This window comes from Emys orbicularis, chromosome 12 (assembly GCF_028017835.1).
Source record: "Emys orbicularis isolate rEmyOrb1 chromosome 12, rEmyOrb1.hap1, whole genome shotgun sequence".
In the NCBI taxonomy this organism is placed as follows: domain Eukaryota; kingdom Metazoa; phylum Chordata; order Testudines; family Emydidae; genus Emys; species Emys orbicularis.
Genome location: NC_088694.1, coordinates 37,679,970 through 37,693,181, shown reverse-complemented (window position 1 = coordinate 37,693,181; position 13,212 = coordinate 37,679,970). Strand labels below are relative to the sequence as shown.

Here is a 13,212-nt window from a genome sequence, read left to right as displayed (position 1 = left end):
ACAGCTGGCACTGAGACCCTCAGCCTGTGCCCAGCGCCCACCTCGCTGGGTGCCCATCATACAATACAGCCGCCCCCTCCTACCCCGCATCCATTGGGTATCGGGGGCATGTTGTGGGGAGAAGATTGTCCCAGGCGGGGCCCTGGAAGCTGTCCCTGAGTTTTGTTTCCTTGCTGCTTCTTGCAATAAAACACTTTCCTGCCAATGCAGAACCAGTCACTGTGTTGGGGGGCTGGGGGCAGAGTCACTGTGCATCTGGAGATCTCAAACCCTCGGGCTATTTTGGGAACATGGCTAAGTTATTTAAAGGGATGAGTGAAGGGGCAGATATGCCCCATTGCTGTGCAGTGACCATGATCAAACCCCAGGTCAGGGGTCCTGGCTCGCTCAGGGGTTTGGGGACTGGAATCTGGGGACTCTCCTCTTTAGGGGCCTCTGGCTCCAATCCAGATGCAGGTGAGGGAATGAGACGGGGAATGCAATACAGGGCCATTCCCCACAAGGGGGCACCAGTCCCCATGGGTTGCAGGCCCCAGGGTTGGGCTGCTCAGTGGCGGCTGGGGAACGGGGCACAGGAAATGTTTATTTCCGGAGCACCAGATACAGTCTGGGCCCAGCTCAGAAGGTCTGGCTGGCTGTGGGTGTGTGTTAGAGAGGGGGATCTGGAAGCAAAGAGGTTTCATCTGAGGTTTGCCAGTGAATGGCTCATCTGGTTGCAGCCATAGTCGGTATGGGGCTCGAAGGGTCCCTGGGACTCACGACCACCTCTGAGGCTCTGTCCCCAAGGGGTTTGCAGCACGGAGGCAGAGCTGGCATCTCCTACCCCTTCACCCACTGCCCTGCAGCTCCCCCGAACAGCAGGGCATGCAGAGCAGCCATAGAAGCACAGAAATGTGGGGCTGGAAGTGACCTTGAGAGGCCATCAAGCCCAGGCCAAGTAACCCTAGATCAGCCCTGACAAGGGGTTATCCAATGATGTGACCCCCTTTGGGAGCCTGGTCCAGAGCTTCACCCCTCGGAGCTGTTAGAGGGCTTATTCCTTCACCCTCCCACTTCCCTAGTCCTCGCGTGAACAGAGAGCAACAAGACCCAAAGTCCGAAGGTGCAAACAACTCAATGTTTATTGGGGTGAACTTCCAGCAGCTTAAATCCAAGTTCCTTTTTCCTTATTTTCAAATCCCAACTTACTTCCTGTTTGCCCCTAATGTATATGGTAATATTCTCAGCTATACCTTAACCAATCATTCCACTGAAATTTACCTAACCAATCCTAATATATTGTAACATGATTAGCTAACCAATTATATCCCACCACCTTAATTAGTTTACACCCAGCAAATTTAATTATACAGCAGACAGAAACGATCACAGAACCCGACAGAGACCATGCAAATAAACAGTAGCAAAGTGGGACAAAATGACAAAACAATACAGTTGTGAGGATTTCACAGCTACATCTATAAAGACATAAGGGTTTCCCAACTGTGTCTATTGATAAGTGAGTTCTTACCAAACAGAAAACTATCAAACTAAATTTCCTTTTACATCTTCTAGGCTCTTCTCTTTCCCTGGAGGTGATCACTTCCTAATAGCCCCAGATTGCCTTGTTTCAATGTGGCTAGTCTGGAATGTGAGGATGTGGTCATACGGTTCCCAGTTTATGGCTGCCCCTGCAGCTTAGCCAAAGGCCTTAGCCTAAGAACAGGGCCTCAGACTGTCACAGTGAGAGAAGGCCCTTACACAGACAGACTGTGATTTTGATTCTTTCTTTTATACCTCTATAACTAGCTAAGTGATAAACATATACCTACATTCTTAAAGTATAGGCCTTTACAGACACGCCTGAATATCTATATCCTAACATGAGTGTTTGAAACTTTTTCCTAATATCCAACCTACATCTCCCTGGCTGCAGACTCAGCCCATTACTTCTTGTCCTGTCCTCAGTGGACATGGAGAATAATGGATCTCTGTCCTCTTCAGAACAGCCCTTAACATATTTGAAAGCTGTTATCGGGTCCCCCCTCACTCTTCTTTTCTCAAAACTAAACCTACCCAGTTTTTAACCTTTCCTCACAGGGCAGGTTTTCTAACCCTTTGACAATTTGTGTTGCTCTCCACTGGACTCTCTCCAGTTTGTCCACATCTTTCCTAAAGTTTGGCGCACAGAACTGGGCACAGAACTCCAAGAAGGACCTCACCAATGTCGAGTAGAGCAGGACAATTCCTTCCCGTGTCTTGCATATGACCCTCCTGGTAATCCACCCCAGGCTGACACTAGCCTTTTCTGCCACTGCATCACATTGTTAACCTGGCATCATTCCCTCCTCTGCCCCGCTCCCCACACCACAACGACACTCCACGTGGGAGCAGGGCTCTGTGGTTAACAGCGGGGACCGCGCAGCCATTGGCACATCCCACCACCCTGTGGAGTCACCACCCGTTAGCCCATTGCCCCATCCCAGGTTTTGAAATTTCCTCTGTATGTGCAGGGTTTTGCCCCCAGTCCCGGGGAGAGCAGCCTGCCCCAGACCACAGGGAGGGATCCAGCAACGGCCCAACCACCAACCGACACACAGTGAGCCAGCGGGACTGGGCAGTGCAGATTGGGCGGGGGCCAGTCCAGGCTGACAGGGTCGTGAGCAGCCCTGTTGGGCCAGATCTGGGCCGGCCCCAGGACTGGGGGGTGTCAAATACCCGAGCCTGTGAGCACCGTGAGACACTGCAGGGTGAATGGGACAGAAGCCGGCGCAGAGGGGCCTGGCAGGACCCCTATAGCTGGTGCCAGTGGAGAGGGATCCCTCGTGGGCCCGGATCCCCTTGGGCCCAGCCAGCCCAGCGCAGCCTGCCCCGGTTCCCCGTGCGCCCAGCCAGCCCGGCCGTGGCCACAACAATCCCCCTGGAGCCCCACCCGGTGCAGTGTGGCAGGGCTGGTGAGCTCAGCCCTCTGCACATTCCGTGTTATCCATTTGGGGCGTGAGCATTAGGTGTGTTTGTTGCCTGTCGTGAGAGCCAAACTCTCTGTCTCGTACCATTCTCAGTTTTGTCCCCCCAAAGGGCTAGTGTGTGGCCTGCCCTGTCGGGGGGCCTGAGACCCTGGGGTGACGGTCATGGCCTGGGTTTGAGCCTCAGCGCTGCACAAAGTTGGACAATCCAGGTACCTTAAGCCAGGCTGTTTTGTTCAGGGATGGGGAACCCCTTCCTCGAATGACCCTAAGTTTGGGTCAGTCACCCCAGCTTCCCCATCTCCCCAGGGCTCACACCAAATTTCCTGGCAAGCCAAGTAACCATGTGGATTTTAGAGCACTTAGGAGAGTTGAGCTTTAAAAGGGGAGCTGGTCTTAACCTTCACTGTAGCAGGGCTGGCAGCCGCCGTGCCAGCACAGAGGGCGATGAGCAGGTGACCCCAAAGGGACATTGTCTCATAACCTCCCAAACACACACTAGACCCCACTGCCCACCCAGAGCTGGGATAGAACCCAGGAGTTCTGGCGCCCAGCCCCCCTCTAACCACTAGACCCCACTCCCCTCCCAGGGCCGGGATAGAACCCAGGAGTCCTGACTCCCAACCCCCATCAGCGGTGGGCAGGACACAGACCCAGGAGAGACGACTCCAAGCCCCAAGGCCAGGCTGGTGCTGGGAGCCAGTCCCTGCCCCCTCCATGTCCCGTCCAGCCCTCACCCTTTCCCCAGGCCCTGGGGCTCAGGTGGCGCTGGCGGTCAGACCCTGGCTCCCACTGGCTCTGCTGGGCACGGGCATTTCCAGCAGCCAGGCCTGCCCCTCCCCTGACTGGGTCGCTGACCCTTGCGATGCCCAGGGCTGGGATTGCCAGGCGTCCTGTTTTCGACTGGAACACCCCATCGAAAAGGAACCCTGGCGGACCGGGCTGTTACAAGTACCAGGGCCGGCTCCAGGGTTTTTGCCGCCCCAAGCAGAAGCGGGGGGGGGGGGCGGAAAAGAAAGCCGCGATCACGATCAGCTCTACCGCCCTCGCTTTAGTCTTCGACTGCAATTCGGCGGCTGGTCCTTTGCTCCGAGAGAGAGTGAGGGACCGGCCGCAAAATTGCCGCCGAAGAGCTGGACGTGCCGCCCATCTCCTTTGGCCGCCTCAAGCAGCTGCTTGCTGGGCTGGTGCCTGGAGCCGGCCCTGACAAGTACAGTCAGTGTCAAAGCAGGGGCCCGGGCCTAAGGCAGGTGCCAGGCTCCCTGCATGCCCTGGCTCCACGCAGCTCCAGGAAGTGCCTGCCAGGTCCCTGCAGCCCCTAGGCACAGGGAGGCTCCCTGCCCCTACCCCCGCCCCGCATGCCGGCTCTGCAGCTCCCATTGGCCAGGAACTATGACCAGTGGGAGCTGCGGGGGCAGCGCCTGCAGGCGCGAGAGCAGCCCGCAGACGGAGCCTCTCTGCGCCTAGGGGTCACAGAGACCTGGCGGCTGCTTCCTGGGAGCCGTGGTAAGTGCCGCTGGGACCCCGGACCCCAACCCCCTGCCCGGAGTCCCCTCCCATACCCAAACTCTCTCCTAGAGCCTGTACCCCGGCTCCCCCACTCCCCAACCCCGGCTCCACCCACAGCCCACACTCCCAACCTCCTCCCCTAGCCCTGCCCTGCGACCCTAGACCCTGCTCCTCTCCCAGAGTGGGGAGAGAACCCAGGAGTCCTGGCTCCCAGCCTCCCTGCTGTAACCCACTAGACCCCACTGCCCCCGCAGAGCCAGGAAAAAACCCAGGAGTCCTGGCTCCCAGCCCCCCCTGCTCCTCCCCCCTGCACCCTGAACCCCTCATTTCTGGCCCCACCCAGAGACCTCACCCCCAGCCAGAGCCCTCATGCTCCCCCTGCACCCCAACCCCCTGCCCCAGCCTGGTGAAAGTGAGTGAGGGTGGGGGAGAGTGAGCGATGGAGGGAGGGGGGGGGATGGCGGGAGTGGGGGGGGGGCCTTAGGGAAGGGCCAGGGCAGGGGGTTGGGCAGGGGGTTCGGTTTTGTGCAATTAGAAAGTTGGCAATCCTACCCAGGGACCTGGGCAGGGAACCCGCAGAGGGACTGGCTGGGGCTGGGGGTTGGGTTATGGGGTATCCAGGGCACCCAATAAGGGGCAAAACCTGTAACAGGGCACCAGGACTGTGTGGTTAGAGAAACTGGGAGCCAGGAATCCTGGATTCTAACTTGGCTCGGGGAGGGGAGTGGGGGCTAGTGGGTTAGAACAGGGGGGATGGGAGTCAGGACTCCTGGGTTCTCTCCGCAGCTTGGGGATACCGTTGGGCTGAGGATAACAGGGGCAGAGGCACCAGGCAATGGGGCTGTGGGGTTCACAGTGTCTCAGGACCCTTCCCTGTGCCTGCTTCCCCCCTAACTCACTGCCACACCCACCATCTCTGGGGCCCTTGGTGGGAGGAGCTGCCCCACCCCAACCCCAGCTGCCTGGCCGGGCTCTATATAATGACGCCCAAAGGGAAAGGAAACTCAGAGACTCTCAGCTCTGCTGGCAGCTGGATCCATCTCTGCCGGAGCCCCAGGAGTTGGGTGAGCTGAGAACAGACACAGCCAGGGGGGAAATTCAGAGGGAGGGGCACTGCGGATTGACCCCAGGGGGCTGGGCGCAGAATCTGACCCTGACCCCATTGCACTCAGGGGGTGACTCTGGATTGACCCCCAGGCAGCTGAGATCACAATCTTGGCAAGAGGGTAAAAGGAAGAGCATGTGAGATCTGGAGTCAGCACTCCTGGGTTCTCTCCTGGCTCTGCGGGGGCAGTGGGGTCAAGTGGGTTACAGCAGGGAGGCTGGGAGCCAGGACTCCTGGGTTCTCTCCTGGCTCTGCGGGAGCAGTGGGGTCTAGTGGGTTACAGCAGGGAGGCTGGGAGCCAGGACTCCTGGGTTTTCTCCTGGCTCTGCGGGGGCAGTGGGGTCTAGTGGGTTACAGCAGGGAGGCTGGGAGCCAGGACTCCTGGGTTCTCTCCCCACTCTGGGAGAGGAGCAAGGTCTAGGGTCGCAGAAGGGGGAGAGCTGGGAGTGCGGACGAAGGACGCATTGTGGACAAACAGGTAAAGCAGAAAGTTAGTGGCAGGCTGGGGCTGTGGCCAAGGCTCCCCACTGGGGTTTAGGGGACCTGGGTTTCATTCTCTGTGTCTTAGGATGGGATTTTCAAACCCCTACAGGGGTCTGGAGGCCAAACCCTCGTGTACACCCCTGGGACCCAAGCCACCAAATGGGAGCTGAAAAGCTGAACCTTAACCACTCTGTGCCTCGGTTTCCCCATCTGTAACATGGAAAGAACAACCGTTTCTCAGTCTGCTTTGCCCATTTAGACTGTAAGAGTTTCTCTCTGGATATGTGCAGCGTCTGGCACAACGGGGCCCTGATCTTGGTCGGGATCTGTGCAGCGCCCGGCACAACGGGGCCCTGATCTCGGTCGGGATCTGTGCAGTGCCTGGCACAATGGGGTCCTGATCTCGGTCGGGTTAATGAGGCTTTAGGGGTAGAATGGACTGGCAGGGGGAGGGGTTTGGGCCCAGGAGGTTCCATGGAGGAGGCAGATCCCCACCCAGTGCGGTCTCCATCCATCTCCCCCCTCACCCCACTGCAGGTCGATCCAGTGACAGACACAGCCATGGCCCTGAGGGAACCCTGCCCCTTGCTCTTCCTGACCCTGGTCCTGCTGACCGTCTGCCTGGCTCAGCTCAGCGAAGGTGCCAGCTACCGGCAGTTTGTGACCCGACACTTCGACAGCCCCAAGACCAGTGCTGCCAACGACCGGCTCTACTGCAACCTCCTGATGCAGCGCCGTGGCCTGACCCGCGTCTTCTGCAAACGCCGCAACACCTTCATCCACGCCCCTGCTGGCAAGCTCCAGGCCATCTGTGCCCGTGGAGGGACACACGTTAGCCTCAACCTCTACGACAGCCTGGAGTCCTTCAACGTCACCACGTGCCGGGCGCTGCCCCGCTCCCGCCCGAGGCACTGTAGATACAGGGCTGCAACTGGCAACACCAAGATCCGTGTGGCCTGTGTCCAGGGGCTGCCTGTGCACTTAGAGCCGACGTACCTGCCATGAGCAGGGGATCCCCCTTCTGCCCCCCACCCCCGCTTTGATCCTGGGCAGCCCTCTGTTGCTGGGGGCTCCCTGTCCCCCTACCTGCGCCTCCTGGGCAACACCCGCCATAAGTCTCCACAGGGACTTTCAGTGTCTCCCCTTATCCCACAGGCCGGCAGTTGGGGCGTGCGGGGGGATTTCCCATGCTGGGTGCCCAGTTCCTATCCACACGAGTGAAAATCCGGGTGCCCAGCCCCCCGGCTGGCACTGAGACCCTCAGCCTGAGCCCAGCGGCTGCCTCGCTGGGCAGGATCCAAACACAACTGGCCTGGACTTGGGCTGGGGCTGCCCCGGACACACCAGGAGCAGAAGAGGTCGAGCGGCTCTGAAACCTCAGAACCATTTCATTGAGGGGCCCACTTTTAGCCCCCTGTATCTGACCAAAATTCCCACAAACCCCTTGGATTTGTCTAAACCTGTATGACTGGATCTGGCCCCATTACTGGGGGATGTGGAAACCAGCTGAGCCTCGCATGGCCAGACATCACAGGGCTAAGATGGGAGGAGGGCTGCTGGGCCGGGTAGAAATGAGGGGCTCTGAGGGCACCGTGGGAGAGGTTAACGCCTATTCCTGTCGTCCCCCCCGTCCCCCCCGTCCCCCAGAGCTCCCCAAGCAGTGAGATTTGCTAGGCCGGAGCTAGGGTAGAACCAGGAGGCACTCGGGGTCTCGTCCCTGGCTCTGACGTCTCCCGTGTGGGTATAAGGTGAGGCTGTGACCTGAGCTGAAGGGGGAAGCAGAAGGGGGGTTGCAGTGGGGTGGGGCGATGCTGTTGGGGAGTTCGATTCTCTGGCTGCCACCTTTAATACAATGCTGCCAACGCAGAATGGCCGGGCTCATGTTTGTGGGGCACTTGGCGTGGGGGTGAACAGCTGTCCCAATGGCCTTCAGAGAGCACGGCTGGATTATTGTGGGGTTATCTAGGGGACCCAACCTCTGATCTGGCCACAGGCCGGGGGCCTGGCTGGCAGGGAATGGGATGCAGGGTCTTTCCCCTCTAGGGGGCGCTGGCTCCAATCCAGCCCCAGATCAGGGGCCACCGGCTGGCTCAGGGGGGCGGGGAATGGCGCACAGGGCCTTTCCTCTCTAGGGAGGGCTGGCTCCAATCTGGCCCCAGGGTGGTGACTGGCTCAGGGGGGCAGGGAATGGTGCACAGGCCTTTCCCCTTCAGGGGACACCAGCTACAATCCAGCCCCACAGCGGGAGATTGGCTTGAGATCGCCCTTTGAAGGCTGGGGAGCTGCTTCTCCCCCCTCAACAGCTCAGCCCATATTTCCCTCTCCCAGGGGGGAGGCCAGCTACAGAGGGAGCCCCTGGAAGCGTGATCTGCAATGTCACATGCTCTGTATCTGCAAAGCGCGGTGCCCCGCAGTTGCCAAGGGCAGGGGCATGGCCCTGATGGCGCCAGTTCTGGGTGGGGGGCAACATGGACTAGACAAATTCACTGAAGGGCGACACAAGGCTCCTAGGAGAGCTGAATTTCCAACCTCTGGTTTACCAGCCCTGGGCGTTAACCCCAGAGCTACAGAGCCAGGGCTCCTAGGTCATTCACCCTCTCCTGCCGGCCGCTGCCCCGCTGTGCACACTCGACTCTGGGCCGTGGGCAGAGGAAACCCTTGGAGATTTCATGGATTTAATTGAAGATACGAAGTTGCTGAGACACCAGACTCGTTTTCCCCCCCCCCGCCCTGGAGTCCCTCACCCAGCCCCCAAGCCCTTCTCCTGTGGTTCTCTGCCACATTCCCCCCATTTCAACACCCTCCTGCTCCTGCAAGTCCCCTTCTGCACCCACTGCCCCCCCATCACTTCCCATGCTGGGTACCACCACACCCTAAAGCAATTCTGCATCGCGGACGCACATGCGGCTGGTACCCCCAGTCCAACGAGCCAGGCAGAAGCGAACCCGCCCGCAATAGCCAAGTCACAGCAAAGTGGGAGACAAAGGATGAGGAATCATACGAGGCACCGGGGGGAATCGTGCCTGCCCCTGGGAACTGGCATGTGCCACAGAGGGACATGCCGCCCGGTTAGTGTGGACGGGATGGCAAGTGGACCTGGTCAGTAGCGCCAGCAGTGAACGTGAGCGGGAAGAGCACCCTACTGAGCCCACCACCCCACTCCCTGCAGCACAGTGCCCCCTAGTGCATTGGGGCCAGCACTGGCTGTCAGGGGAGAGTGCCCCCTACTGAGGCCCCGCCCCACTTCCTGCAGCACAGCACCCCCTAGTGTAACACTGGGGCATTGGGGCCAGCACTGGCTGTCAGGGGAGACTGCCCCCTACTGAGGCCCCGCCCCACTTCCTGCAGCACAGCGCCCCCTAGTGTAACACTGGGGCATTGGGACCAGCACTGACTGCCAGGGGAGAGTGCCCCCTACTGAGCCCCCACCCCACTTCCTGCAGCACAGCACCCCCTAGTGTAACACTGGGGCATTGGGGCCAGCACTGGCTGTCAGGGGAGACTGCCCCCTACTGAGGCCCCGCCCCACTTCCTGCAGCACAGCGCCCCCTAGTGTAACACTGGGGCATTGGGGCCAGCACTGACTGCCAGGGGAGAGTGCCCCCTACTGAGCCCCCACCCCACTTCCTGCAGCACAGCACCCCCTAGTGTAACACTGGGGCACTGGGGTCAGCACTGACTGGCAGGGGAGAGCGCCCCCTACTGAGCCCCCTGCCCCAATCCCTACAGCACAGCGCCCCCTAATGCCATGCTGGAGTACTGGAGTCAGCACTGACTGCCAGGGAGATTGCTCCCTACTGATCAGTGCCCCCAAACACAGCATGTATCCCTACCAGTGCTCATGCGGTGCCAGGACACTCTGGACCGCTGGCCTGGCCCTTTTTTCGGAAGCTGTCCCACCATCCTGGTACTGCCCCGATCCCTCCCTTGGGGCCCCGTACCCGTCTCGGACAGACTCCTGAGCAGCATTAACTACACAGCACCTCACTGTGCCAATACAGCCTCATGGCACTGGAGCGAACCCCTGCTCTTCTCTCTCGCACTGACTCCCCCCTTCGCCACTCCTCTGCCCGCGGCTGGCTTGAGGACTCAGGGGAACGTGTAGCCCTGTTATAAGCAACCAGACAAAGCCCCAGTTGGGCACAGCTCAGCCACGTGGCCAGCGAGGGCTCAGCTGCTGGAGACCCGTTGTCCCCCTCCATTCTCTAGGCACAGCTGTTTTGTTCCGCTGGGCCGGCCCCAGCCCAGATCCCTTCACCTCCCACGTGGGACCCACGCCCCCACACCGACCAGCCCCGCCAGACCCGGAGACCTGCTGTGCCCCCACCATTGATCGCCCCACTGGCGGCTGGACTGTGTTTCTTGGAGACATGCAAAGGCCGTTTCCCAGGATTCTCCGCAGAAAGCGGGTCCCAGCTCTGGGAAGTTTGGAATTAATTATCTCCGCTTTCTCAGGACACTGATTTCCCCGTGGGGCCTCACTTGGCCGGGGGACAAGCCCATGTTGCCAGAGGGCCTCGCAAATAGCAACGTTTCCAAACATTTCTTCCCTGCGAGCTTTTCCCAGGGGTTCAGAGCGGGCTGACGATCTCTCCTCTGCTGGGTTGGTTTTTACGACAGGCCAGGTGCGGGCTGGATCGGTGTCGGGATGGGATGCCCAAATATTGGACGATATGGTGCGAGTGACTCAGTAGGGGGCGCTCTCCCCACACAATCGGTGCTGACCCCAGGGAGGTGCTAGGGGGTGCTGTGCTGCGTTTTTGGTAGGCCTTCATCTCTGCTTACAGCCATTCAAGCTGAGCGTCTCCTAGCCACGGGATTTGGCCAGTGGGGAAACTAAGGAACGGCGATTCAGGCTATTTCCAAAGCTGCTACAGGGATTCGGAGCCCCAGTTCCCATGAAAATGAATGAGATCTGGGTTCCCAAATCCACTAGGCAAAGTTCAGCCTAAATCTCGTACACCAAAAGATGAACCCTGGTGTCCTGGCTAGCTCCCAGCTCAGGGCAGTACATTACCCCTCCCCAAATTCCTGCCATGTTGCCAAGAGGATCCTTTCACCTCCAGCCCTGACCTGGGCAGCTATTCCCTATTTTCCAGGCTCCACCCCAGAGGTGGCTGCAGTAGGAGACCCTCATGCGGCGCCAAAGCTAGATTCCAGCGTAACAGAGAGAAGAATTTGACCCTCATTAGCAGCGTTGTTTATTCAGCTTCCGCCTGGACTGGTGCCTCAGTGTTTCCCAGGGTCATGGATTGTGCAACGCTGGCCAGTAGGATATTTCTCTGAGTGCAGCCGCCCCTGCTGTGTCTTTCTCTCCAGCCGGGCTCGGTATATAACACCCGCCCAGAAAGTACGGAGCCTCAGACACTTTGCAGGCAGCTGGATCCATACTCCAAGGGAAACCGAGGCACCAGGACTGGGGTGAGTTGAAGATCGGGGCCTGACATGACCGGTGTATTTAGGCAAGAAGGCTCAGGGCGCAGCGTATTGTAGATGATCTATAGGGAATGCGCTAAATATAGTAACACAGAGCAGGTCTAAAGAGTGAAACACGGATCCAAAAGGCCCGTCACGTAATATTCACTGTGTGGAGAAGAAACAGCTGCATGAGTTGAAGTTTAAAACTGGTGGGGGCAGATCCCCAGCCGGGGTCAATAGGTTTAGCTCCATTTTAAACCTGAGGAAACTAGGGGTGAAAAAGAGCAGTCGCCCCACATCCAGGGCTCTGACTCCCTGCCTTGCCCTACAATCTGACTAGATTTCACTCCCTTCCCTGAGCTAGGGAGAGAACCCAGGAGTCCTGGCTCCCAGCTCCCCCTGCTCTGACCAGTAGACCCCTCTCCCCTCCCCAAGACGGGCATACAACCCATGAATCCCCCCCAATCTAACCCACCAGCCCCCACTCTCCTCGCAGAGCTGGGGAGAGAACCCAGGGAGTCCTGGCTCCCAGCCCGCCCTGCTCTCATCCACTAGCTCTCCACCTCTGCCCATGCTTTCCCCCCCCAGATAGCCATGGACCTGAAGGGACCCCGCCCAGCATTGCTGCTGCTGCTGCTGGTTTTGCTGCCTGCCTGTCTGGCTCTGGGCCGGAGGGAGACACGCCACGAGAAATTCCACCGGCAGCATGTGGACTTCCCGAAGACCAGCGCCCCGGACGCCCGGCGCTACTGCAACTTCCTGATGCAGCGGAGGAACCTGACAGCTGACGCCTGCAAACCCACCAACACCTTCATCCACGTGGGACCAGCCGAGGTGGACAGCGTCTGTCGCTCGGGGGGCACCCCCAGCACCGAGAATTACTACGACAGCAACGTGCCCTTTGAGCTCACCACCTGCCGGCTGGCAGGGGGCGCTCAGAGACCCCCCTGCAACTACCGCGGGAGAACCAGCACCCAGCGGATCCGGGTGGCATGCGTGGGAGGGCTGCCCGTGCACTATAAAACACAGCTCTAGGGGCAAGGAGGCGAGCAGGGTGAGGGGCAGTGAGGTTGGCGATTTCATCCGAGCTTAAAGAAATTAGGAGCCAACGGGGCTTGGTCCCTCACTGGCGCGATTGGGAGTTCAGCAGCCTAAATCCCTTAGATCCCTACCCCACCCCCCACCCTCTGCTCCCCCACTGCCCACTATACAGTATAGCCGCCCCATCCCCGCACCCACCCTCTGCTGCCCCTAGTGCCCATTATACAGTATAGCCACCCCTTCCCCACCCCCACCTTCTGCTGCCCCTAGTGCCCATTATACAGTATAACCGCCCCTTCCCTGCTCCCACCCTCTGCTGCCCCTAGTGCCCATTATACAGTATAGCTGCCCCTTCCCCACCCCCACCCTCTGCTGCCCCTAGTGCCCATTATACAGTATAGCCGCCCCTTCCCCACCCCCACCCTCTGCTGCCCCATTGCCCATTACAGAGTATAGCTGCCCCTTCCCCATCCTTTACGTGCTGCTGGTACAATGGGTCAAGGACAGGACTGGCACTCAGGATACCTGAGTCCTATTTTTTATTCTTCCTCTGACCCACTTCTGTGACCCTGCACAAATCACTTGAAGTTTCTGTGCCTCAGTTTCCCCATACGTTGTCCATCGAGTCTCTTTAGCATGGAAGCTCCTTGTGGCACGGATTGGCTCTCATCTTGTGTCTGTACAGTAACTAGAACACAAACATGCCTCCGT

General features: G+C 59.2%; 2 protein-coding genes across 2 annotated transcripts; both read left to right on the top strand.

The window, feature by feature from the left end:
* The first annotated feature begins 6,585 nt into the window (after window positions 1-6,585).
* Window positions 6,586-7,047, top strand: LOC135887235 (ribonuclease pancreatic-like). Its single transcript, XM_065415007.1, has one exon. It carries the CDS (start codon window positions 6,604-6,606, stop codon window positions 7,045-7,047), a length of 444 nt encoding a protein of 147 aa, XP_065271079.1. The 5' UTR covers window positions 6,586-6,603.
* A 5,007-nt stretch (window positions 7,048-12,054) lies between these two features.
* On the top strand, window positions 12,055-12,495 carry LOC135887193 (ribonuclease-like). Its single transcript, XM_065414971.1, has one exon. It carries the CDS (start codon window positions 12,055-12,057, stop codon window positions 12,493-12,495), a length of 441 nt encoding a protein of 146 aa, XP_065271043.1.
* Window positions 12,496-13,212: the final 717 nt, after the last annotated feature.